Source organism: Diceros bicornis, chromosome 26 (assembly GCF_020826845.1).
Source record: "Diceros bicornis minor isolate mBicDic1 chromosome 26, mDicBic1.mat.cur, whole genome shotgun sequence".
NCBI classification, from domain to species: domain Eukaryota; kingdom Metazoa; phylum Chordata; class Mammalia; order Perissodactyla; family Rhinocerotidae; genus Diceros; species Diceros bicornis.
In genome coordinates, this window is record NC_080765.1 from 13070848 (window position 1) to 13096990 (window position 26143).

General features: G+C 65.0%; 2 protein-coding genes across 6 annotated transcripts; one reads left to right on the top strand and one right to left on the bottom strand.

Moving 5' to 3' along the window:
* Window positions 1–545: 545 nt before the first annotated feature.
* LOC131422915 (basic proline-rich protein-like) lies at window positions 546–1206 on the bottom strand. The gene is made up of 2 exons (XM_058570541.1): window positions 843–1206; window positions 546–727 (listed from the first exon to the last, which is right to left on the bottom strand). The coding sequence occupies exons 1-2, from the start codon at window positions 1204–1206 to the stop codon at window positions 546–548; spliced, it is 546 nt and encodes a 181-aa protein (XP_058426524.1).
* Window positions 1010–25867, top strand: MICALL2 (MICAL like 2). 5 transcript variants are annotated; one of them, XR_009224060.1, is made up of 17 exons: window positions 1011–1347; window positions 9434–9482; window positions 12804–12945; window positions 13578–13765; window positions 14603–14718; window positions 14994–15788; window positions 17550–17815; window positions 18146–18239; window positions 18961–19121; window positions 19529–19690; window positions 20332–20396; window positions 20490–20613; window positions 20811–20901; window positions 21086–21159; window positions 21933–22060; window positions 23093–23139; window positions 23576–23611. XR_009224060.1 is itself a non-coding variant. In XM_058569433.1 (17 exons), the coding sequence occupies exons 1-17, from the start codon at window positions 1205–1207 to the stop codon at window positions 23668–23670; spliced, it is 2718 nt and encodes a 905-aa protein (XP_058425416.1). In that variant the 5' UTR covers window positions 1011–1204; the 3' UTR covers window positions 23671–25867. The 5 variants fall into 5 exon arrangements, 4 of the variants coding, with proteins under 4 accessions (XP_058425418.1, XP_058425416.1, XP_058425417.1 ...); XM_058569433.1 differs by having other exon boundaries at window positions 19563–19690; window positions 20307–20396; window positions 21946–22060; window positions 23576–25867; XM_058569432.1 differs by having other exon boundaries at window positions 1012–1347; window positions 21946–22060; window positions 23576–25867.
* Window positions 25868–26143: the final 276 nt, after the last annotated feature.

The window sequence follows — 26143 nt, forward strand, 5'->3', positions numbered from 1 at the left end:
CTGAGGGGTCTCCTGCCCCAGGAGGACCCTTCCCTCCCCTCCCCATCCTATGGGCCACGCCAGGCAGGGCAGTGCAGCGCCCAGCCTCAGTTGTCCCTTCTGTAAATCGGGTAGTGATCCCTGCCTTGCCTGCCACTCCTCCAGCATGAGAACCCCGATGGGAAAGTCCTCTGAAAACCCAGAAATGCCAGGGGTGTTCCTGCCGTGCTGGGGGTTGGGGGAGCCTCCGGAGAGGCCACGGCTGCCCAGGGCCACAGGCAGGCCGGGGTCTATCTCCACCATTTCTTAGCCACGTGACCCCGAGCAAGCCTCAGTTTCCCCGTGTGTAAAGTAGCGTTGTCTTCCACCTCTCCATGACAGGGGTGGGGGGGTGGGGGGGGGAATGCGGGTGAGGGACGTTGAAAACAGACAATGCCAAAGCCTCCCGGGAGCAGTGGAGGGGGGGACCCCAGGCTGGGCGCCGCCCCTTCCCCTGCCTCGGGGCTGCGAGGGGAGGGAGGTGGGGAAGGGCGGGGCCTTGGCGGATGGGCGCGGCTTCACGGAGCTCAGCCTGGCCTGGGGCGGGGCTGTGATCTATCCGAGGACGGGGTCTGTTTGGGGGCGGGGCCTGGGCCAATGGCTCTGTCCAGGGAGGGGGCCTGAAGTGGGTGGGGCTTGCGGGGCGGGGCCGTGGTCCGGGGCGGGGAGGCCTGGCGGGGCGGGGGCGGGTTCTTTTCGGGGGAGGAGCCTGGAGGGGAGGAGGCGGGCTCTGTTTTGAGGCCAGCCACGGTCTGGCCGCAGCGGAGTCTGTTTGGGGACAGGGCCTGGAGGGGGCAGGGCCGTGGGTGGTCGGGCGGGGCCACGGTCTGGCGGGGTCTGGCTCTGCCTGGGGGCGGGGCCTGGCTGTAGCGAGTTCTGCCCAGGGGCGGGGCCTGGCTGCGCGGGCTCTGCCTGGGGGCGGGGCTCTGTCCGGGGGCGCGGCCTAGAGGGGGCGGGGCCTGGCGGGCGGACTCGGGCCGGCTCTCGCCGGCTGCGCGGCAGCTGCTGCTCGTCTTCCACGGGGCGCTGCCGCCGGGCGTCGGTCCCCTTGTCCTCCCGGGCTCGGGCTGGGTTCGCCCTCCGGGATCGGCGGGTCTGCGGTCCGCGCGAGCGTCCGTCCAGGGCGGCCGGGCCGCGGCTCGGGGAAGAGCGGTGGGAGCGCGGTGCGCCGGGCGCCGCTGCCCGCATGGCGGCCATCCAGGCGCTGCAGCAGTGGTGCCGGCAACAGTGTGAGGGCTACCGGGACGTGAGCATCACCAACATGACCACGTCGTTCCGCGACGGCCTGGCCTTCTGCGCTATCCTGCACCGCCACCGGCCCGACCTCATGTGAGTGCCCTCGCCGCGCCCCGACCCCGCGGGGAAACTGAGGCCAGACCGCTCCGGGCCGGGGGAGTGGGCACCGAGTCAGACCTCCGGGACCGCGGCCCTGGGGGGACGACCTCGGGCCGAGCAGAACCGGGTCCGCAGGTGCAACCCATTGTGGCCCCTGCAGGCTACCCCATGGCCTCAGTTTGCCTGTCCACCAAGTGGGGCTGGGCCGGAGCCAGGACGTCCGGCCACCCCCGCTGGCTTAGTCAGTCCGTGACTCAGGCCAGCGTCCTGGGCTCTGGCCACAGCCACCCATCCCCCTCCGTCTCCCTAGGAAACGGCCGGCAGAGCTGCCTTTCTGGGTCTTCTGCGATCCCCACTGTCCTGGGACCTGCCCACTGGATTGGGGGGGGGCTTCATGTGTGGAGCTGCGCCTCCCCCAGCTTGTCCAGGCAGCTTTAGGAACGCAGCCCAGGGTCACTATGGGGGAGGGGCCAACACAGAGCAGGAAGCCTGAGACCCCCCAGGTCCTGTCAGCCAGGCCTCCATACCTTAGGGTGATGGGGGATGAGATGGAGGCTGGGCCCGGATCCCTGGGAGCCGTGGAAAGTGGGCAGCGGAGGGGGTTAGGTCATTTATCCCTGTGGAGGGTCTTGGAGTCTTGGCTGGGACGCTGGCCCTGCCTTGCCAGATCTTGTCCCCACCCTGGACCCGCTCCAGCCGTTGTTCACTCAGCAAACACTCTTTGCTGTGACTGGGACCGGGCTTGCTGGGACAGAGCTCTGTGCAGGGAGGCCCCGGCCCCAAGCCCCGTGTGAACTTGAGATGGGGAAAGCTGCAGGGAAGAGTGCTGGGGCTGGGTGGGCGGAGGCTCAGGAAGGGTGTCCTTGGAGGGCCACCTGTAGCCCAGGCGCCTTCTAGAGAAAGCGTGGTGTTGACAAGCTTTCTCCTGAGAAGTGGCGGCTGGACCTGGGGTCGGTAGGGGTGCGCTTGCTAGGGAGGTCTTGGGGCTGGGAGAGGCCAGAGGGGGCACCTTCTAGATACTGACCAGTCAGGCCTTTTGCTGTACAGAGGGGGAAGCTGAGGCCCGGAGAGGAGACACCGTTGTTCAGGTCACAGCACACGTCAGGCACAGCCAGGGCTGGCTCTTGGGGCACCTCCCCTGCACCCAGATGTCCCTTGCATCCTCAGGGACTGTCCCCAAGCACCCCTCTGTGCGAGAAAGCTAGCCTTGAGAAAGAGGCCTGCAGGTATTTCCTCTTCCTGCCTGAGGTTGGGAAATGCATGTTTGGGGCTCCGTGGGGAGTCCTCGTGTGGTATCTGGGCAGCAGCTTCTGCTCCCCACACAGGGATGTGCCTCAGTCGCCCTTAGAGGCAGAAGACCGGGGCAGAAGATGCTTCCACGTTGAAACCCGAAGCTGAGCCTTGATGGGGGTGGGCTGGGGATGTGGAAACTGGGAGAGGGACCAGGAGTGGAGGTTGGCAGGCTGAGCCCCATGGGGGTGAATGCGGGGGCCCTGGTAAGGCTGGCTGGGGACCGAGCCCCACGGGGGTGCATGCAGGGGCCCGGGTAAGGCTGGCTGGGGACCTAGCCCAGGCAGCCTGGGTGGGGTCAGCATAAGTTTGCGATTGGAGGGAAAGATGATGCCGCTGTCTGTCAGTGCAGCAGCCTCAGGACGACGGCACAGGTAGAACTGAAGATTTGGGGCTTTTCCGAGCCCCCGGAGCTTGCATGTGCTCCCAGCTGTGCTGAGACCAGAGGCCTGGGTGTGTGTGTGCGCCTGTCCCAGCACGCACTGACGCGGTGAGCACAGGCGTGCACATATGGGTGTGTACACGTGCTGGCACAAGCAGGCATCCTATTGCCGTTCATGTAACCGTTATTGAGCACCTGCTGTCTACTCAGCACTGCGTAGTGTACAAGATGGACTTGGCCCTTGCCTCAGGGAGTGACGTTTTAGTCACAGAGACAGACAGTGCACAGATGAGTGAGTAAAAGCTCAAGGTAGCTCCAGAGGGTGTGAGGGCTGGGACAGGGAGGAAGAGGAGGCTGCCCGCCTGCCCGCAGTGACGTGTGAACATCCAGTTATCTTATTTACTGCTGACTCGGTTATCGTCTCGTCCGTCTGCCCACACTGGACCTTCAGCTCCAGAAGGGTGGGAATGTAGCTCTCTGTGTTGTCCACTGCTGGATCCCCAGTGCCTGGAACTGTGCCTGGCACAGGACAGGCACTCAGTAGAGATCAGCACGGAGTTGGAGTTCTATAGATGAGGTCGTGCACTTGGGGCTCAGTAGATGTGGTAGGAGTTCGGTAGCTGTCATTGCAAAGGGCTCTTCAGGTGCACAAGTGCCGTAGGGAGGAGGAGGAGGAGGCCTTGTGACTATGGAGGCAGAGGCTAGAGTGATGCTGCGGCCACGAGCCCAGGAACACCTGGAGTCACCGGAAGCCGGAGGGGCAAGGAATAGCATCTCCCGCAGAGGCTCTGGAGGGAGTGTGGCCCTGCCGACACCTTGATGTCAGGCTTCTGGCCCCCAGAGCTGGGAGGGAATAATGTCCGTGGTTTTAAGCCGCCTGGTCTGTGGTCATTTGTCACGGCAGCAGCAGAAAACGAGCACAGCCTTGGATACATGCCTCTGCCCCAGTGGTGAAGGACCTGCGGGGTGGCTGTCATTTCGGGGGAGCCCCCCAATTCCCCATCCTGGTAAGACCCTCTGGCAGCAGGAAAGTGGACATCCTGTCTCCACGTGCCCCAGCTTTGCCACCAGGAATTGCTTCCCTTGTCTCATCTCGATCCTTCCTGCTGCATGCGGCTCCGTTTCCTCTTGGCGGTGTGCGGGGAGCAGCTGCGAAGGAGCAGACTGGGCGCTGAGCCGGCCAGGTCGGGGCACAGGTTGCCTGACGCTACTTCCTGGTTCCGTCTCCGCCGCCCCATGTGGCCCTGCTCCCGGGGGCACGTGTGACCTGCGCTGGTGGCCCCCTGGGGACCCTGGGAAGTGAATCTCCGCTGGAGGTCGGGAGATGGGCTCACCCAGCGATGCCTGGCCGAGAGGTCAGCCTGCCGCGCCCACCATGCCCACCGTGCCTGCAGCTGCAGGTTTTCTGCAGGTTTTCTCAAGGGTCTGTTTCCCGGTGACGCCACGTCTGCTGAGCAGCCAGGTGAGCTCAGGAACCGCCCAGAACAAACAGCCCCTCCTGCCTCCCTGGGCAGTCAGCCTGTCAGGGCTGGAGCCGCTCCTTCCCCTTCCGGCCTGATCTGCCGGGACTGAGGTTCCAGGGGAGGAGCCCGGAGGAGGGCTGGCTTCCTGGCTGCCTTCTCCAGGGACAACGGAGGCCGGGCCATTGTGGGAGTTGTGGCTGGGCCAGGGGAGGGTGTCAGGAAATGGGGGTTCTGCTGCATATTTGCTGCTCTCCTCGCTCAGTCCTGTGGTGCAGTGACCTGTCCTTTTCTTCCAGCTCAGGGGCCGATGGCGGGGCCCGGGCCAGGAACAGGGGCGTCTCCCTGACCGCCCTCTGAGACGCGCCCATTGTGGGGGGTCAGGAGAGACTCACTCCAGAGGGCCCCCGCCCAGAAGCTTGGAGGCAGCCCTGTTCCCTGGGCTGGAGCAGAGGGTGGGGTGGGCCTGGGCGGCGAGGCTGACCTCCCCTCCCACGCCAGCCTCGCGGTCAGCAGGAAGCCGCCTGGGGACAGAGGCCTTCTGTTCTCTGGCCTGAGGTCCTGCTGCCCAGGCCCAGCTGCCGCCTTCCGGTGGAAAGGGGCCGCCAGCCCACCTCCCTGGGGCAGCCCAGGGCCCAGCGCCCCTGTGATGCCCCCCCAGGCCACCCCAGAAGCCCCCGGGCTGACCCCTCCTGGCTGGGCCCTGCTCTGAGGCCGGGGTGGGGGTCAGAGTCTGTTCCAGCCTGCGGAGGCCGGCAGCTGGGCAGCCGAGACCGAGGCGTCTCATTTGCCCACGAGAAGGTTGGGGCCTTGGGATGCGGCGCCAGCACCTCTTCTCCCTGCCTTGGGCCCCCGGCATCTCCTCATGGCCCGTTCCGCACCCAGCGCCATCCGCCCTTTCCCAAGGGCTTCCTGTGTGTCTGCCGGGGTGTGTCTTTCCTTGGAACCCCTCTCTCTGGACCTGTGGCCTCTCCTGTCTCATCTCTGGGCTTTTCGGTACCATTTCTCCCTTCTGTGTCTCAGCCTTTCTCCGTCGGTCTGTCTGTCTGTCGCCCTCTCCCGCAGGCGGGAGTGACTCCAGATGTGCTGGAGGTGCCTACAGCGCTCCCCCACCCCACCGTCAGCCCCCCTCCAGGCCCAGCGCCCACCCCCCACGGGGCGCATTCTGTTCCAGGAAATAAACAGCATGAGGTCAGCTCTCCAGGAATTTGGAAGGGGGTCCACATTCCCAAGAGCCCCTGAGGAGCTGGGCAGGAGGCTGGCTGCTTCAATGATCTGAGGTCCATGGTCCTGGTCAGCTGTGGCTGGTGAGGCAGGCAGGAGGCCGTGCCTCAGGCTCTCCCAGCCAGGCCAGGCGCCGGCCGGGGCTGCGCACACGTTGGCACCGAGCAGACAGTGGACGGGTGAACAGTCGCACAATGGACATATAGACCCAATGAGTTCATTCACCCGGCCAAGGTTGATAGGATGAACAAATGCCACAAAGGTCCCCTGGCTCGGCCAGCATTGGATGAATTAATTCATCAACAAGCATTTACAGAGCGCCAGCTGTGTGCCTGGCCCCATGGCGGGTACCTAGGAGTCGTACCAGAACATACCAGATCTTAAATTACGAGAATTCGACCGAGAAATGATGTGGCTGGGGAGGGTGCCCCAGGCCCCAGCCTGCCTGGTGTGCAGGCTCACAGCTGAGCGAGGGTGAAGCTAGCGCATTTTGGTCCAGCAAGGCCCTGAACGAAGCCAGCTGCCTCCCCGCGGGTCAGCCAAAGCTGGGCTATCAGTCTGCTGGGGCTGCGGAACACAGTCCTGCAGCATGGGCGGCTTCGACATCAGAATACGTCGTCTCACGGATCAGTGCAGAATCCAAGACCAGGGGACCGGCGTGGCTGGCTCTGGAGGCAGAGGGAGAGTCGGCCCCAGGCCTCTGCCCTTGCCTGTAGACGGCCATCTCCTGCCTGTGTCTTCATGTTGTCCTCCCTCTGTGGGCATCTCAGCATCCAAATCCCCCTTTTATAAGGACACCAGTCATCTTGAATTAGGGCTGCCCTGGTGACTTCATTTTAACTTGATTCTCTCTGAAAAGACCCTGTTTCCAAGTCAGGTCATGTTCTGAGATCCTGGGGTTAGGACTACAACAGATCTTTTGGGGGGCACAATCCAGCCCGTCACCCCAGCAGTCCCCCTGCTGGTGGAAAGTTGGTCCTGTTGGACTTCCTGAGAGGGCCGGGTGGGGTCCCTGCTTGGCGCTCTCTGAAGGGACTTGCAAGGCGGCTGTGACTCTGACTGATTTCCGCCAGTGCCCTGGCCTCCACTCCGAGCTGTGCAGCCCTCGGGGACTAGGGCGATCCCAGCTCAACCGCATGCTGCAGGGGACATGAGCTTGTGCGTTGGCCAGCTGGAGGCAGAGAAGCATCCCCCCGGGGACCTGCAGGGTGCCTCTAGGGAGGGGGCCTGGCAGGTGTGCTAGGCAGAGATGGGAAGGGGCATTCGGGCATAGGGAACAGCGTGTGCAAACGCTTGGAAGCTGGGAAGGGGTATACTAGGAGGAGGCTTGGTCTGGAGGGGTGTGGCAGCCGTAGGACTGACCAAGGTGGTCCAGCCCAGCTGTGGAGGCCTTGAGGGCCTAGGGAAGCAGCTCGGACTTGGTGCTGAGGGGCGGTGGTCCTTGAATTTGAGTGGAGGGCAGTTCTGCAACCTCCAGCCTGCGCCCCTTTGACACTGCTCAGTCGTGGGTGCCCTGATCCCCCTGGAGCTCTGAGATGCTCACTCTGGGTCTGGAGGGTGAGAGGGCCCTGTGGGCACCTGGCCGCCCCCAATCACAGGACAGAGCCGCTGCAGCCCCAGGGTGGACGGAGGCAGCGCGGGGGGGTGGAGGGCCTCTTTCTCCACTTGTTTGGAGACAAAACAGAGCCTGTCATCCTGCCCTCCGGCACTGGGCATCTTGCTGAGGACACGGCCGTTTGGGTCAGTGACCCGGGGCAGGTCTGGAGAAGAGATTCAGCTTTCAAAGGGATGGGGTCGGGGAGGGAGAGGGGGACTCCGAGCCCCCAAACGCCAAGGACAGAGGGGCCAGCATACTGAGAGCCCCCTGGGGCGATGGATGGAGACCGGCCGCTCCATGTGTCTGTGGACGTTGGTGGGATCCACCCAGGATGGACGGTGGGTGTGCGGCTGCGCTGACAGGCATCGTCTGGCAAGTGGGCCCCACGCCCGCCCTTCCCGCTCCTTCCGGTCATTTGTCCACCGGAGACAGATCTGTCCCCTGTCTTGTCCTCTGCACAAAAGCACCCTCTGTGCTCACGGGGTGGTCTCAGCATCTGGAACTCGTTACCTGGGAGGTGGTCTGAGCGGAAACGGTGTGGTTTCCCGGAGAGCTGGGCAGGTTGATGAACGGCGGGGCTGGGGGCCAGTGGGGGGCCTCCTGCGGAGGGCAGTGGACCAACCACAGCCCCGTCCTCCCCCCACTCCCCACCGGGTGGTGAGGGCCTGCTGCTGCACCCCCCCCCCGCCTCAGTGTCCTCATCTGTGTAATGGGCCTCCCAGGGATGTTATGGGGTCAGGGAGGCCGGGTCAGTGCAGGTCAGGGCTGGGGCCAGGCCATCCCAGGCCAGGTGGCCACAGGGTCTCGGCTCCCCTCTCTGTTTGAGACCTGCCCGGCCTTCAGCCAGGGCCCTCGAATTCACCATCAGAGGCTGCAGTGGAACTCAGACGGGGACGCTGAGGCCTGGAGAGGAGAGAGAGCTTGCCCAGGATCAGACAGCACGGCCAGTGTGAGTCGGGACTTGGCTCCCAGCCTGAGCTCTCTCCTGTGCCGAGAGACTTCGGTGAACAATCCAGTTCACCCTGAGGTGGCAAGACTGCCGTTCAGGACCCCACAGACACCTACGAGGACAGACAGATCAGTATTTAACCAGCGCTCCTGGGAGTGTCTGTGGCTGGGCCAGGCCGTGTTGCCTGCTCAGAGGTCCTTGGGGTGTGCGGGGGCCGCGGTGTGCCGCGCTGGGGAGTGCGCGGAGTCCCGGGCCAGCCTGGAGCTGGTGCGCAGCTCCTCCTGACTGCGGAATGGCGGCTGCGCCCTGGCCTCTCCAGGAGGGCCTGCCGTACAGGACCCTGTGGACAGGACCCAGCGCACCCCTGTGGTCAAGAGTGTGTGGAGGGTGGGGGCTCTGATCTGCCCCCTTGGGAGGAGGCTGGACACTGGTAGGTGTTAGCACCACTCCCCAAACGGTAGAACCTCTAATGCCTGGATGCTGGGGCCGTGGCCTGGCTTTGGCTCCTCTGTCTTCCTCGCTGTGTGACCTCGAGCAGGTCACAGCCTCTCTGTGCCTCAGTTTCCTGATCCGTGAGAGGCGGGTGTGATAGCGCCTGTGGGTGTAAAGAGCTGAGAGCAGCAGCGCTCGCGGGGGCTGCCGGGTGAATACAGTGACGAGGGAGGGAGGTGGGGGGAGCGAGGGCTCGGCCTGCCCGGACCACTGGGCTGCTTGGAGCTCCGTCCCACATGGCACGTCGGCTCCGTCCCCTGCCCTGGGAGCCTCATGTCCACTCCGTGGTCTCACCCCCTGGATGTCGGCCTCCCGTGACCACCAGACCCATGAGCTTTGCAGGGTTTGGAAGCAGCCCACTCTGGGCCGTGCGGGCTGGCACTCTGCCTCCCTGGGCCAGCTTACGGCCACCCCTGAGGGGGGCAGGGGCAGAGTAGGGCTCAGCCCCTGCAGGGTGCGAGAGGCTGCAGCCGCCAGGGCTGACTGTGGCTGTTGGGATGACCAAGGTGCTGGACGGCATCCCTGTGCCCAGCCCTGCCCTCATCGCGGTTGCTCTGTGACCTCGCTCCTTCACAGCCCCACCCCTGGCCTCAGTTTCCCCATTTGGGCAGGGTGACCTCAGGCCCTTCTGGCCCCTCCTTTCTTGACTCTGAGCTGCTTTGGATACTTGTATCTTTATTTTTCAGAAACTTCGATGCTCTCAGGAAGGAAAACATTTACGAGAACAACAAGCTGGTGAGTCCCCCGTTCCTCCTCCCGGCTGGTCTGCCCCGCGGCCCCAGCCCGTGTGTCAGGGGCCGCCCGCCTTCCCCGGGGCAGCCGCAGGAGTCGCTGCCTCTTTGCAGACGGGCACATGGAGGCGAGAGCTCGCTGCTGAGCTCTGGCCAGTCCCGAGCCGGGGACCCCAGCTCCCGAGAAACAGCCTCTGCTCCTGCAGTGCAGGCCCTCCTGGTCCCCTCTTTCTCTGGGCCGGGAAGGGAAGAGTGGGGCGTGGCCGGACCCTCCTTCCCACCCAAGCGTCCAGAGGCGGCTCTGGGAGGGGCAAGGCCCTGCTGGGTCCTGGGATGGGCCAGCAGCCGTTCCCCACCGTGGCCGCCAGGGTCCTGAACACGCTGCCCCCGGCCCTGCTGTTGGCTGCCTGGACTCAGACCCCTCCCCGCGCCGCCAGCCCCGGACGCCATGTGGTCCGTGAGCTCCCTCGACCTGATGGGCTGACGACAGAAAGGCAGGTCCACCTCCTCATCCTTCAGTGCTCGCTGCGCCCCTGCTGTGCGGGCCCCGGTCCAGCCGGGGTGCAGCAGCGAGTGGGCCACACGCCCTGGCCCTAGAGCTGGCCCTCCAGTGGGGGGACAGACGGTGAACTCTGCGTGTGGGCGACTTGAATGTAAATTTAACTTAAGAAGGCATAAAATGGGGGCTGGCCTGGTGGCGTAGTGGTTAAGTCCACGTACTCTGCCTCGGTGGCCCGGGGTTCGTGGGTTTGGATCCCGGGCATGGACCTACACACCGCTCATCAAGCCGTGCTGAGGTGGCGTCCCACATACAAAATAGAGGAGGATGGGCAAAGGTGTTAGCTCAGGGCTGATCTTCCTCACTGAAAAAAAACAAAACAATGTCTAGAAGGAATAAAATGATAAATTCAGTTCCGTGGCCACGCTGGCCACGTTTCAGATGTTCACTAGCCACACGTGGACGTCTCGGACGGAACATGTCCAGTGTCACAGAAAGTTCTGTAGGACTGCACTTCCGACCACAATGTAGCATGTCAGCGGAACGAGTACCAAGGGGACAATGAGAAGGGGGGTGTTGGGGCCATGGTGTGCAGTTTCCCTGGGGGTGGAGGGCCTTGTTGGGTAAGACATGAACCTGAGGGAGCCCCATGAGTGTCTGGAGAGAGGGCTGCCTGGTCAGGGGACTGCACAGGCAAAGGCCCTGGGGCTGGAGGGTGCCCAGCTCGTAGGAGAAACAAGGGGGTGCAGCTGGAACAGTGGGGGTGCGGCTGGAACAGTGGGGGAGTGGCTGGAACAGAGTGGGAGTGTGGCTGGAACAGAGTGGGGGTGTGGCTGGAACAGTAGGAGTGTGGCTGGAACAGTAGGAGTGTGGCTGGAACAGAGTGGGGGTGTGGCTGGAACAGAGTAGGGGTGTGGCTGGAACAGAGCAGGTATGGCTGGAACAGTGGAGGTGTGGCTGGAACAGAGTAGAGATTTGGCTGGAACAGTGGGCGTGTGGCTGGAACAGAGGGGGTATGGCTGGAACAGTGGGGGTATGGCTGGAACAGAGGAGATGTGGCTGGAACAGAGTGGGGGTGTGGCTGGAACAGAGGGTGTGGCTGGAACAGAGGAGATGTGGCTGGAACAGAGTAGAGATGTGGCTGGAACAGAGTGGGGGTGTGGCTGGAACAGTGGGTGTGGCTGGAACAGTGGGGGTGTGGCTGGGACAGTGGGAGTATGGCTGGAACAGTGGAGGTGTGGCTGGAACAGAGGAGATGTGGCTGGAACAGTGGGGGTGTGGTTGGAACAGAATGGGGGTGTGGCTGGAACAGTGGAGGTATGGCTGGAACAGAGTGGGAGTGTGGCTGGAAGAGAGTGGGGGTGTGGCTGGGACAGTGGGAGTATGGCTGGGACAGTGGAGGTGTGGCTGGAACAGAGGAGATGTGGCTGGAACAGAGTGGAGGTGTGGCTGGAACAGTGGGGGTGTGGCTGGAACAGAGGAGATGTGGCTGGAACAGTGGGGGTGTGGTTGGAACAGAGTGGGGGTGTGGCTGGAACAGTCGGTGTGGCTGGAACAGAGGGAGTATGGCTGGGACAGTGGAGGTGTGGCTGGAACAGAGGAGATGTGGCTGAAACAGAGTAGAGGTGTGGCTGGAACAGTGGGGGTGTGGCTGGAACAGAGGAGATATGGCTGGAACAGTGGGGGTGTGGTTGAAACAGAGTGGGGTTGTGGCTGGGACAGTGGGGGTATGGCTGGAACAGAGTGGGGAAAGACAGAGGCAGGCTAGGGTGTGAGAAGGACTTGGCTTCTCTGAAGTGTGTTGTGCTGGGAGCCGTGGGTTTCACAAGACCTGTACCGAGAGCAGAGCCGGTGGCGAGGGGACGAGGGAGGGGCCGGGGCCGGCGGTGGCAGGGGAAGAAGGAGTCAGATCCTGGATATATTTTGAAGAGGCGTTCGGTTAGGGTTAGTTATGGGCGGGGGCTGCAGGTCTGGGAGGGCCCAGGAGCCCTTCATGGAGGCATGAAGATTGAGGTGTCACATTGGGCCCCCCGCGTGGGGGTGGTAGGCAGTTTAGGGAGAGGCCCGGGATGGAGATGGGGGAGCTGTCAGGTGAGGGGTGGAGTCTGAAGGCAGGAGGCCGGCTGGGCTGGCCGAGGGAGGGGAGGGGTGAGGACGGACACCCCGACACGCACAGGCAGAGTGGGGGGCACAGGAAGGGCAGGCTGAGAGGGAGCAGCGTGGGGGCGGAGGGAGAACTGGAGACCACTGGGCTGGGAGGGCGCGTGTGGTGGGTGGTGTGTGTCCTTGCCCAGGGAGGCCCTGCCTGGGCGTCTGTCTCAGCCTCAGAGTCCCCCCTCCCTCCCCTCCGCTTTGGCTCCCAGGACACAGGCTGCCGTTGTGTCCCCTCTTGGCCCCGAGGAGGGCTCGGCCCCTGGACAAGGCTGCCCCCGACCATACAAGGCTTGGCGTCAGCTGGGGCTGACGGGTTCAGGGGCGCACGGGGCGCTCAAGGGGGTCTCGAGGGTGACATGGGACCAGAGTCCCCAGAACAAATAGCCTGAGACGGGGATGGTTCCCCTTGGGATCTGGGGCACGACGACCTTAGCTGCTGTTTATCAAGAGCCCAAACCTGAGGTGGGACTGGCTCCCCCAGCGTCTCCAGTCCTGTGTAGTTGGGATGGGATCCCCATTGTACAGATGGGTAAACTGAGGCCAGGGAGGTCCCGCAGGCTAGCAGAGCTCCAACCTTGAACCCAGCCCTTTCTCCCTCCCGGGGCGAGCTGGTGGCCTGGCTGAGGAGGAGGGGTCTCCCAGCCCACGCCTGCCGACCGCCCCCTCCCCCAGGCCTTCCGCGTGGCCGAGGAGCAGTTGGGCATCCCGGCCCTCCTGGACGCCGAGGACATGGTGGCTCTGAAGGTGCCTGACCGGCTGAGCATCCTGACCTACGTGTCTCAGTACTATAACTACTTCCACGGACGCTCCCCCAGTGAGTCGGGGGTCCGCCACCGCGGGGTCTTCTTCCCGCCCTGGGCCTCGGTGTGCCCGTCTCACCCCTGGGCGCTGGTGCCCACAGCTCTGGCCTCGGTGGCTTGGCAGATCCCTTGGGGGCCCCCAGGCTGGCCCCAGATGCCCGCACTTTGGTCCTGACCTTCGGCCCTGTGGAAACCAGGCTGGCCTGGCAGGGAGGGGCCTCCCGGCAGGGGGCCCACAGAAGGGCGGCCGGGGACTCTATTCCAGCTGCCTCCCCTCCCCCACATCCTCACCCTGGGGGGCCTTAGAAATCCCCGGAATACTCCGGGCGCAGGGCCAGCCCCGCCTTCATGTTCCCACTTTGTGGAGAAACAGAAAAGTCCCTTTTCGCCAGCCCCAGAGCAGGGCTCTCAGGGCGGAGGGCAGGCGGGGTGAGGCCAGGCCCCTGCTGGGAATGCGCTCGCTGGGGGTGCCCCTCCTCGGCCCCCCAGACCGCAGGAGCCGCCCATCCCACCCCCACCCCGGGCTCCGGGTCCGGCTCCAGGCCCTGTGCCTGGCACCCGCACCTCCTGGGGACCCAGAGCAGACCCTTTCAGGGCCAGCGTGCGGGGCCGGGCCGGGACCCCTGACCCTGCGTGTCTCTGCCAGTTGGGGGCATGGCCGGCGTGAAGAGGCCCCCATCGGGCTCCGATGAGGAACCGTCTGGGAAGAAGGCCCCGACCCAGCCCGCCAGGCCCTCGCCCACCCCAGCCCGGGGGCAGCCGCTGTCTCCAGTCCGCACAAACCCCATCGTCCAGCAGAAGGATAGGGGCGCAGAGGGGGCCCCCCTGAAGGCTGTAAGCGCCCAGTCCCCACCCTGCTTCCTGGGTTTCCCACCAGCTCTCACTGAGCGGGGCTCACGGGACTGAGTGTGGCTCCTAAACCGCAGTGCCGGGGTGGGGTGGGGTCCCCCGGGTCCCAGGTGTGGCCTCAGTGGCTGTTTATCAAGAGCCCACCAGGACTGGCTCCCCCAGCTCCTTCAGTCCTGTGTGGTCGGGATATGATCCCCATTGTACAGATGGGTAAACCGAGGCCAGGGAGGTCCCGCAGGCCGAGCTCCAACCTTGAACCTAGACCTCTCTGGGCTCCACGCGGGTTTCTTGCTCTGGCTCCTCCGTCCCGGGTGGGCTGGAAAGAATGCTGGGTGTGTCCTCTGCTCCTAGGCCAGCCCTGCACAGTGAGTTAGGGTGTCCACACTTTTCAGGGGTGGAGAGCCGGGATGGTTGATAACTTATGGTTGGGCGCCCCCTGTTGTCCCCAGCTGTCACACCAGGCTCCCGGGAGCTGGAGCAAAAGGCAGCCCCGGGACATGGGGAATTGGATGGGATTTCTGTGCCTTGGGGTGGGAACGGGAGGTGCCGGTCTCTGTCTCCTGGCCCTCGGGACCCCTTAGTGAGGCCCACAGTTCCCTCCTCGTGGGCCGTGCTGGAGACCCTGAACTTGGAGTCCAGCTGGCCTGGCGTGGGCCTGGCTGCGCCTCGCGGGCTGCTCCTCGCGGGGGCTTAGTCTCTGGTCTATAAAATGGGATCCCCTCGCCCGCTGATGGGGCAGCCGTCAGGAGGGAGGGCTGGGGCCGACGACGTCTCCGGCCCCTGGGGGTCGCTCAGGAACGTCCGCTGGCACCCCCTCCCAAGGGCCAGGCCTCGGCGGGCAGCTCCGTCAGCAGCATCTGTGGGGTCTGTGGCAAGTACGTGCACCTTGTGCAGCGACACCTGGCTGACGGGAAGCTCTACCACCGGAGCTGCTTCAGGTAGGACTGCGTGTGTGTGTGTGTGGCGCGTGTGCCCCGACAGACACGGGCACTTTCTGAGGCGTTTGTGCCCCTAATGAAATCCTCGGTGGAGGCTGTGACTCAAAATGATTAATGATCATGAGGAGAAGTGTTTGTTGAATGAATCAGTGACCACATGCGTGGACACGGGAATACGTAAGTGCGTGCTCCTGGGAAAGCGTGAATGAATGAACAGTGGGGAGAACGAGTGGATGGAGCTTCCTCGTGGGCTTCCCCGACCCCTCTGCCCCCAGGTGTCAGCAGTGCTCCAACACGCTGCACTCGGGGACCTACAGGACCACGGGAGAGCCGGGCATCTTCGTCTGCTCCAGCCACCACCCCAAAGCCCCCTCGGCAAGCCCCAAGTTGCCGGGCCTGGCCCCCAGAGAGACAGGGGTCACCCCCGTGGACTCCAAGCCCCCCAGCACCCCGCGGAAGGCCCAGGAGGCCAGTGGGCAGAGAGATGTGGGGCCCAAGGCCAGGCCGCCGGCCTGGGAGCCTGTGGTGGGCAACTCAACTGCCAAAGGTTTCACTCCAGCTGCCGCTGACCGTCCGGCCACCACCTCCTCGCCCGTCCACATAGGGAGCCCAGCTGGGCCCCAGCTCTCGGTGGGTCCGGTGGGAGGCAAAGCCAGCACGCGTGTGACCAACAGCTCCCCGACAGGGTGGTCATCGTCGGCACGGGACACGGTGGCAGTCTGCCCCCGTCCTGCCCCGACCCTGAGTACCCCGGACCCTCGCCCGGCCACACCACAAGGCCGGGCAGTCCCCCGAGCGGCAGCCCCCCAGACCAAGCTCGAGTCAAGCCCAGCATCCCCGGGCCCAGCGGACTCCCCGGCCTGGACCCTGTCGGCCTCCAGGACGCAGCAGGCCCGGGAGAGGTTCTTCCAGACGCCAGGAGCCGCGCCCGGCACTGGCCCGGCTGGCAGGGCCACGGCTCCTGCGGATACGCCGTCGCCATCTGGGGCTAGCAGCAAGGAGCAGGCGCGGAGCTTCCTCCGGAAGACCTTGCCGGGGCTCAGGGAGGCTGGCGCCGAGGCGCCTGGCAGGTGAGTGGGGGAGGAGGGACGGGGGCCCCCCGCCCACCAGGGACCCCAGGAGGCCAGAGGGGTCGGGGTGGCTGGGGAGGCTCCGGTTCTGTCCCTGCCTGGCTGTGTGATGGGTGGCCCTTCCCCTACCTCAGTCTCCTCGTCTGGGGAATGGGGAGGATGAGACAGGGGAGCCGAGCGCCTGGTGGCCGCGGGAGAATAACACGGTTATCACTGTACAGCCGCCGTCTGCGCCCTCTCGGGGGTGCGGGGTAGGGATGCTGCTGCCCAGGCCAGTAGGTGGCACACACGTGGTCCTGTCTGAGGACACCCGCTTTACAGATGGGGAAAGAGGCTGTGAGTGGTCCGAAGGTCGGCTCGTCTGACCCGAGTGGGGCTATGAGCCTCTCTTGCCCGTGTCTCAGTGCCTTCTGCACACTGTACATGGAGCAGACGCTGTGACGGGGTGAAGGCGGGTCATGTGTCAGTGTCCTGGGGCTCTGGGACAGGGCACCGCAGACTGGGCTTGAACCAACAGACCATGATTCCCCCACAGCTCTGGAGGCCAGAAGTCCAAGATCCAGGTGTCGCAGGGCCGCACTCCCTCCCAAGGCTCTGGGGGAGGGTCCTTCCTGCCTCTTCCAGCTCCTGGCAGCCCAGGCGTCCCTTGGCTTGTGGCCGCGTCCTCCATCTCTGCCTCCGTCTGCACGCGGCTGCTCCTCTGCGTCTGTCTTCTACTCTTCTGTCTTGTATAAGGATGTTTGTCATTGGATTTAGAGTCCCCCAATCCAGGGTGACCTCGTCTTAACTTGGTTACACCTGCAAAGAGCCTATTTCCAAATAAGGTCATACTCTGAGCTTCTAGGGGGACATGAATTTTGGGGAGACGCCATTCACCCCACTGCAGTCGCCTAGTGAGTAAGGAGACTCCACGCCAGGCTGGCTGACAGCACTGTGCCCGCAGCCTCACGCTGCCCCTCATCTTGGGGGACTCCCAGCTCAGAGCTGCCTGACCCCCGCTGGGTCAGCCACTGGTGCCCAGGGGCTCCTAGGTGGGCACAGGGCCAGGGAGAGCCAGCCCGCCCTGCCACTCAAGCACTGGGGTGTCCCAGGCACTTGGGGGCTGAGGCTGTGGGAGGGCGCATCTGACTGGGAGGGCCCAGCTCCTCCTGGAACCCAGCTGGTCACGCTGGGCCCAGAGCGGGGGGAGAAGCAGGGCGGAGAAATTGGTGCATAGCGGGGCTGGTGGATGGAGGAGCTGCCCTGGCTTGGGGAGGTGCCTGGGGTCCCCGCCCTGGGCCCTGCGGGGTGTCAGCAGCCTTACCTCCTGCACGCGTGTGCCCCCGAGGGGGTGTAGGATGGCTCGCCGACACACAGCCCGTGTGGAGGCCTCACGCATGTCACTAGGATGGAGTCGGGCAGGCCCAGGCTGGTCTAAGGCTCTGGGCAGGGGCCTCCACGGTGAAGTCCCAGGTGCTTCTGGGCAGGTGGGTGGAGGAGGGAGGGACTGGGGGTGCAGCCCCTACCTGCACACCCCATGCATGGTGTGTTTTGGGGGCATTTTAATCTCAGTTGACACTGGAGTTAAACGGGGGTAAAGTCATCCAGAGGTGGATGCCCATGGCGCATCCCTCATCCCTCAGAGGGGCTGTCTGTCCTCCCTCAGGAGAGTGGGCGTTGGGAACCAGCTGCCAAGGGTGGCAGGGGGGCTTTTGGCTGGAGGTCATGGTGAGAGGGGCTCCTGGATCCACCCATGCCTGATGCCCGATTTCTCACCCGTAGGCCCTCCCCAGCCACCTCCCCTGCTCCGAATTCCCATCCCAGAACTGAAGGGCCACAAGCAAGTCTGTCTGCCAAGCTGTCACAGTCGGCATCTCCTCAGGCCCGCCCCCCTTTGAAGACTGAGCCGCCAGCCCCCCTGAGTGTGGGCACCACCTCTCAGGCATCCACGCCACCCCAGGCAGGCAGGAAGAGCTCGGCCGTATCCTCAGGGGTTGGCAGGGTGGGTGCTGGCTCCAGCCTGAAGCTGGAGGCCCCACCGGCAAAGGGTGAGAGTCCCCCTAGTGTGGGACAGGGACCCATGGGGTGCAGGAGGTGGCCTGCAGATACAGACGGTCCTTGGGGCTCACCCTGCCACACCCTCACCTGTTTGGGGGCAGGGGAAATTGATGCCCAGAGAGGGGGAGTAATTCCCCCAGGCACATACAGCATAGGTGGCTGGGCTGGAGGTCCTGTCCCCAACTCCCAGCCAGTGTGCTGGGCTGGCTGCGGGGGTACCTGAGGGTGGGACGGGTGCAGGAAGGTGGGATGGGTGAGGTCCAGCCTTTCCCAGCAGACTCCCCCCTTATCCTATGACCCATCTCCCTGCCCCCACCCAGGCCTGAGGGCCAGCCCCGAGGAAGGCCAGGAGGATGGGCCGACAGGATGGAGGGCCCGCCTGAAGCCCGTGGAGAAGAAAAGCCCCGCTGAGAGGTGCGGGCGGGGTGGGGCTCTTGCGGGGGCTCAGGTGGCCTTCACCTACGCCTGTGCCTGTGCATCTGTGCCCACGAGCCTGAGCAGCCTGTGTCCCAGGGCCAGCACAGGGCCTGCACACAGTAGGTGCTCAACAGATGCTTGTGGGTGAATGACAGAACACACATGACTAACTGACACACCCACAGTGGGGATGTGTGCACATCTACTCGTGCATCTCAGCTATAGTAGCAGAAGCCAGTTCACACCAGCCTGGGTGACAGGGGACAGCTCACACCAGTCTGAGTGACAGGGCATGGCTTGGCTCACACCGGCCTGAGTGATGGGATGGCTCACATGTGGCTGACTGACTGGGGACAGCTCACACCGGCCTGAGTGACACAGGAACACATTTTCTCACTCGAGGATGAGGCCACAGGTGCCAGGTTCAGGCAGGCACTCGAGCCCCCCTGGTCATAGAGCACGCTGGTCCAGGGCCAGCTGCACAGAGCGGCCACCCTGTGTGTGATGACGTCATGTTGCACATGGGCGGGCAGCGGGCTCCTGTGCACACTGGGGTCCTGGGCCTGGGTCAGTGTCCGTGTCCGGTGCGCATCAGCTGTGAGTCCCTGAGTACACGCTCACACCCGTGGAGGTGGGTGCCCCCGGAGGGTCACGGACGGTCAGGTGCTGGGGCCACCCATCCCTGTCTTCCTTGGCTGACCTCCTGTCTTCCGTCCAGGGCCCTGGAGCTGAAGGAGCCTCGGGTCCCAGGAGAGCCGAAGGCTGGCGATGCCCCCTGGAAAGTGTCTGGGAGCTCTGATGGGGGCATCCGCATCACCCTGACCCCTGTGCGGCCTGACAGGACACTGAGCCCGGCTAGACCCGGGCCTGATCTCTCAGGTAATGCTGGACGGGAAGCCAGGGGCCCCAGAAGTCCACCTGAGCCTCCCCAGCCGGGGACCACGGGTCTATGCATTCGTCTCCTCTGGGGGCTGCTTTGCGCGAGGCTGGGCCCCATGGTGCCACCCTCCTGGGTGTGAGGGGAGGGGCAGTGGTCCTGGGCGGGCAGTGTGTGTGTATAATGTGTGTGTGCGTGTCTACACCAGCCCACAGGGCTCGTTCTCCCCGTGCCAACCAGGGTCACGACTCTGCCCTTGCAGGGTGGACGTGGGCGCAGGGCTGCGAGGGCTGCCCCTTTGTTGGCTGGGGAGGCCTGTGGTGTCCCTGCTGCCTGGCTCAGGGGGGCAGTGGGAGATGGGCACCGGGCCTGCTGGCCTGACACGTGGCTGTCTCCCACTCTTGGGCAGCCGCATCCCCCTCCCTGTCCCCGCCTCGCCGCAGGAAGCTGGCCGTCCCTGCCAGCCTGGATGTTTCTGACAACTGGCTTCGGCCGGAGCCTTCGGGACAGAAAGCCCCAGCCCAGAGCTGGAAGGAAGAGGAGGAGAATCCCCGTCCTCACAGCAAACCAGGTCAGCCCAGAGATGCCGGCCCCGTTTCCGTTAGGGGAATCCCGAGGAGGAGGTGCCTGGTGGGGATTTGGAGGATGAATAGGAGCTCATCCGGCCTAGAATGGAGGGGAGGCGCACCGGGGGGGCCAACAGCCATGCACATACCTGGAGGCAGCCGAGCTCCGTAGATTTGAGGTGGGGCAAGCCTGGAGGACAGCCCCAAGCCCCAGGCCCTTCCCCCAAGTGGGGGTGGGAGGACTGGACAGAGGTCCCCGCTGCCTCCTACCGCCTGAGGTGTAGACACCTGGTGACAATGGAGCGTTTGCTCCTGGAGGCTTGTGGGATGGGGCGGCCGGGGCGGCTGGGGCGCTGGAGGGGTGCCTGGTGCTGCTGACCTGGAGGAGCACAGGGGCTGGGGTGGACATGGGGACTCATGGGGATGGAGCCTGGATCTGTCTGACCTCTTGCCCTTCGGCACCAGTGGGGGCGGCCCAGGGGCCTGCTGGGCAGGGAAGGGAGGCCAGACGGGGGCACAGGGCATCCCAGGAGGTGGGGCTGGGTGGGCCCAGCTGTCAGGGGGTCAGACCCCCTTCCAGGCCACGTCTGGGTCACCTTGGGCCTGGTGCCCCGGGTCCAGGAGGCTCGTCCTGCCCCTTCTCCAGGGAGGCCCCCAGGCCCGGCTGGTGTCCCCACTCCACTTGGCAAGGCAGTGACCTCCCCCATCAGGGTGAGTCGGCTGGGGTGGGAGTGGGCGAGGGGCTCAGCCCGTGGGGCGAGGCCCGGTGCCTCCAGTCGCCCTTCACCACCCCTTCGTCCCCAGCTGCACCCTGACTACGTGCCCCCGGAGGAGATCCAGAGGCAGGTGCAGGACATCGAGCGGCAGCTGGACGCCCTGGAGCTCAGGGGCGTGGAGCTGGAGAAGCGCCTGCGCGCGGCCGAGGGGGGTGAGCCCGCGCCGGCCCCCCTCAGGCCGGCCCCCACCCTGCCCCACCGCGGGCCGGCCCCCCTCCCTTCCCGAGCGCCCCGGCCTGGCCTCGGCCACCTTGACCCTGGGGACACCCCTGGCCCTGGGCCCTGACCCAGGCTGGCCACCCCGCGAGGGTCCCCGCCAGCCCTGTGCGCAGCCCGGCTCTCTCCACAGATGCCTCGGAGGACGCGCTCATGGTGGACTGGTTCCGGCTCATCCACGAGAAGCAGCTGCTGCTGAGGCTGGAGTCGGAGCTGATGTACAAGTGAGAGGCCAGCCGCAGGGACCCTGGACGGCCGCCCCCCGCCCGATGGCCGCCCCCTCCAATGGCCGCCCCCTCCCGGATGGCCGCCTCTCCCTGATGGCCGCCCTCTTTTGACGTGGGCTGGGCTTGTGCATGGGGAGGCCAGCCAGGCAGGCCGGGCCTCACACCTGCGTCCGGTTGGCAGGGCCAGGGAGCAGCGCCTGGAGGAGCAGCAGCTGGACATCGAGGGGGAGCTGCGCCGGCTGATGGCCAAGCCCGGTGCGTCCCGCCCGCGGGGGAGCCTGGGCCTGGAGAGCTGCCGAGCCCAGGCCGGCCAGGGGTGGGTTGGTGCTCAGCCCCAGGAGGTGGGCACGAGTGCAGGCTTTCCAAGGCTCTCTCCGGCTGGCTGTCTGGTGTGGTGACCCTTTGGAGAGGCTGATGGGTCGTGGCTGTGGACACATTCTGGGGCCCAGGGTCGAGTCTTAGGTCTTCCACTTCCAGGCTGTGTGTCCTTGGCCAAGTCACTCAACCTCTCTGTGCCTGGGTTTCATCCCCTGCACGGTGGGAACGAGCCTAGCTCCCACCTCCTTCAGCTGTCGGGAGGGAGAAGTGAGTTAATACGTGCAGGCTGCGGGTAGTAAGCGCTGATGAGTATGGGCTGTAGGTGTTGACTGATGTGGCTGAGCGCCCCTGGGTGGGGGCTTGGGTCCTGGCGGTCCCCCCTCTGCCCTCTCCTGTGGAGGTGGGGCCCTGAGCCTCAGTTTCCACATCTCTGCAGTGGGCGGATTTTGTGAGGGCAGGTGAGGTGACCCGGGGAAGGGCAGCCACACTCAGTCTCTGAGACGCTGTTCATTCACTCACTCACTTGCTCACTCATTCATTCACTTGCTCACTCATTCATTCATTCACTCATTCACTCAGTCAGGGTTGCCAAGAGCCCACCACAGGCCCTCAAGACTGTCCCTGCCCCCTGCAGTGGAGGAACCTGACCTTTGGGGACTGGGGACACTGTCCCTGAGCAGGTGGGACAGCAGGGTTCCCGCTGATGGCAGGCTGTCCCTGCAGAGGGTCTGAAATCACCCCAGGACCGGCAACGGGAACAGGAGCTGCTGAACCAGTATGTGAACACGGTGAACGACCGCAGCGACATCATCGACTCCCTGGATGAGGACCGGCTCAGGTAAGGGGGGCTCGGGGGAGGGGGAGGGCCCAGGGGAGGAGGGGCTCAGGGGAGGGGGGTTCGGGGGAGGGGGAGGGCCCAGGGGAGGGGGCTCAGGGGAGGGAGAGGGCCCAGGGGAGGGGGGCTCAGGGGAGGGCGGCTTGGGGGGGAGGGGGAGGGCCCAGGGGAGGGGGTGCTTAGGGGAGGGGGGGCCCAGGTTGAAGGTGGACCTGCGTGAGAGGGGTGGAAACCCAGGCCCCTCTCAGCCAGGCTGAGGCTGGTCACCTCACACCCAGAACCTTCCCCCCACCATCAGCAGGGAGGAGCGACACCCATCGTGGGCGTTCCCCAGGTGGGGCCTGAGGCTGAGGGTAGCCCTGCCCAGGCAACCTGTCTCAGAGGTGGTCCCCCACAGAGCCTCTTGGCACTCCCTATTTCCTAACCCTCAGGGTCAGCACTGGCCGATGGAACTTTCTGCAGTGTTGGAAATGTTCTATAATGTGCACTGTTCACCATGGCAGCCACAGGTCACACGTGGCTATCAGGCACTTGCAGTGTGGCCCGTGCAATGGAGGGATGGAATTTACATTTATTTTTATTTTAAATGCATTTAGCCACGTGTGTCTCCTGGTGCTGTAAGGGCCACCAGCTTCATGACTGTCCCCACAGAGCTTTCCTGTTCTCGTGTCAGGACAAGGGACCTGTCCAGGCCACCGGGGTCAGTGGCCCAGGTCGAGACTCAAACGTGTCAATCTATGAGTTTGAGGAGGCCTTGGCCCAGGTTGTCCCAGGCCCTTCCTGTCCCCATGTCACTATCTCGGGTCATCCCAGGACCCTCCTGTCCCCATGTCCTGATGAGGCTCTGGGTCCGAGAGGCCAAGGATCTGCCCAGGGAGGGAGAGGGGGGTGCCAAGGTGTGGCCTCTTGGCAGGTGAGAGGGCAAGTGACCTGGTGTCAGATGGGCTCAGGGCTCGGGTGAGGCTGACTGGGACAGACCCACGCACCTCCTGCCGAGGGCCTGCTGCCCCTCATGGCCCCCTGTTCCTGTTTCAGAGAGCGGGAGGAGGACGAGGTGCTCCAGAACATGATCCAGAAACTGGGTAACTCTGGGGGCGGGGCCGGGCTGGGGTGACGCTGGGGTTCCTGTGGACGTGGGTGCCGGGCCCCGTATGGCAGCTTCCGCGCAGAGGCAGGCAGGCTCAGCCTAAGGGGATGAGTTCCCTGTTGCTTGAGGGACCCGGGAAGCAGCTGGTGACCACATGGTCAGAGTGTGGGAGTGAGTTCCCAGCCACTCAGAGGAGCCAAGAAGCGGCTGGTGACCATGTGGTCAGGGCAAGGGGTGCCCAGTCTGGGCAGGCGCTGTGAAGGCGGGCGCCTGGGTGGTTCCCACGGGGAGGGCAGGGGGTCTGGGCTGCTGGGGCCTGGCTTCCTGCAGGCTCTGGGGGCCCAGGGAGGGCTCTGCCAGGTGGAAGGGAGGGACTGGGGGCAGTGGCCGAGAGGTGGGTGAGCGGCGTCACAGTGTCCATCGCCCCGCAGACCTCCAGAGAAGCGGCGGGGACCAGAGGAAGAAGCCCCGGTTCCGCTTGTCCAGCATCTGGTCCCCGAAGAGCAGGAGCAAGACCCCCGAGTGAGCCGCCTGTCTGGCCTGCAGGACCCTCGCCCGTGGGCCGAGCAGGGCGGGCGCCGAGGGAGTGGGAACGTGGGCAGTGGGGACCCACACGCCCCTTTCTGCGGGGTCCGCGTGGCCTCAATAAAGAAGCTCACCACATGGCCTGGGCTCCCTCCCGTGCGCTCACGCCTCCTGAGTGGCCTGGCACCTGGCCCGGGGTCTCAGCTGAGGTCCAGTTCTGCACCAGTGTGGACGCGGCTGGCGCCTCGGGCTGCATGGACGGGCTGGACATGAGCCTCACAGGAGCCGGGGATGTGGTGGGGTCTGTGCAGACTGCACTCAGTTGCTGGCCCCATGAGGGGATCTCTGAAGCTTGAGACCTGTGACCTTGGTCTTTGGGGCAGAGGCTGGCTGGGCCCCGGCATGGAGGAACCCGAGTTCCTGGTGTCCTGCACGGGAGTGGGGGGACCCGGGAAGTGACTTCCCCTTCGGGCCTCTGTCTCCCCATCTGTGTGAGGGGTGGGCTTGTCGCCCTGTCTTCCTGTGCTATCTCCCGCCACTGTGGGAGCCCATCCTGTGGTCCCGGCAGACCCTTGGCAATGGCAGAACGCCAGTGCTTCCCCCACCTGGTGGCAGGTGGGGTCAAGCCCCTGTGGGTCCCAGCAGGGACGGAGCTGGGAGACCCCAGCTGAGGGCGTTGGGGCCCCACAGAGCTCTCGTTGCATCCTGCTGCCTTCATGGGGTGTTGGGGGGTTTCAACCGGGCTTCTTGGGACTTAGGGTTGGGGTGTGACATGGGACAGGGAGGGCGGTGCAGAGATGGATTCACAGTTACAGCTGTGCTGCTCGGCTGTGTGGCCTTGGGCTAGGGCACTGCCTCCTCTGAGCCTTTGGTGACTGATGGGCTGTGAGGATCCACAGGGTATGTGGGTGCGTCTGGACCAGCAGTGATGGTAGGGGCGCTCAGAGACCTCCAGCTTGTCCTCCGATCACGGCGAGACCCCCCGTGGAAAGGCTGGAGGGCGGGTGATGAAGGAGACTGGCTGCCCAAGTGGTCAGCGGGGCCTGGGCACGCAGCCACTCAGGTAGGGGAAGCAGCTTGGCCTTGTTGCTCGGGCGCTGGGCACTGTGGGCGGTTCTGAGCAGAGGCCCTGGTTGAGACTCTCCTGTTAGGAGGATGGCCTGGGCTGGGCCTGCCTGACTCTCTAGCTGAGACCTGGCCCCACGCTGTCCTCCCAGATGTGGCCCACCGAGGACCCACGCAGTGTGGCCTCTTCACCACCAGGGGGAGGCAGAGGGCCACTCAGCAAAGTAGCTCCTTTTACTGAAAAGGAAACTGAGGCTCAGAGAGGCAATGCGACCCCACTGACATCACACAGCAAGTAGATGTGGCCCGGGGCCTGGAACCTGGGACCCACCTCCACCGCTTCTGGGGCTGTGCCCTCCACGTGGCCCTGGGAGGTATATATGGGTGGGCTGGGGCATATATGGGATCTTTGAGACGGGGCAGGGAAGGATTCCACAGAGGGTGTGTTGTCCAGCCCCTTATGGCCGTGGGACACTGGGACTGGTCCTGCTGGGGACATGCTCCTCAGAGGCGTCCCCATGGGCCGAGGGAGCTCCCCTCCATCATGGCTGCTCCCTGGGACCCCAGAGGCTGCCCTGGGGTTGCCGAGTAGGCACAGGTTGGTGCCCAGCAAACGGAGCTCCTGCACAGGTCAAGTCCCCCAGGCCCTGAGCCGCTGGCAGGAGGCCTTCCTCCCTGCCAGGGGCCCAGTGTCTGCAGACCCCAGACAGCACTGCCATGGCCGGTCACGCACCAGTGTGTCCTTGGGGACACGGGGGGTTCCAGGTCCTGCGACGTCCATTCAGCCTGGGGCAGAGCAGGAGGGGCCATGGGGGCCATGGGGTGGCCCCAAGGGTACAGGGGGGCCTGGCCTCACCGCTGCCCTGACTCCAGCTCGGAGAGGACTCAGCCCAGGTCCCACCCCCGGGGGACCCTCCACAACTTGCCAGGAGGCCCAGGGGCCTTCACCCCAGATGAGACAGGGCCCGCAGCCTCCAGAGGACACAGTCACCGAGCGCGGCTGAGCGGACGAGGCTCACGTCGGCAGGGTGGCTCCTGGCTGCGCACTCCTGTCTGTGCATACACAAGGCGCTCAGTACGTGTCCAGGCTCCTCTCCCCAGAGGTGGCCCGGGAAAGCCAATGTTCCTGTCAGTGGGCGTGGGGGTGGGGGGAGAGCGCGTCTGAGGGGGGGTGTTAGGGGAGCTCTGTTCCTGGGCCGCATCCCCACACCCGCATCCATGCGTCCTCGAAGCCCGGTGGGTCTGGGGCCTGGGGCCTGAACTGAAGGACGTTCAGGGCAGAGGGACCCGTGGGCTGAGGCCTGGCCGTGTAGAAGTTTGAGGGGCACTCGGGGTGGGGAGTGGGCTGGTGTGGCTGTAGCAGGAAAGGGTGGGGGTGGAGGGGTGGCCACCGGGAAGCCCCCACCACA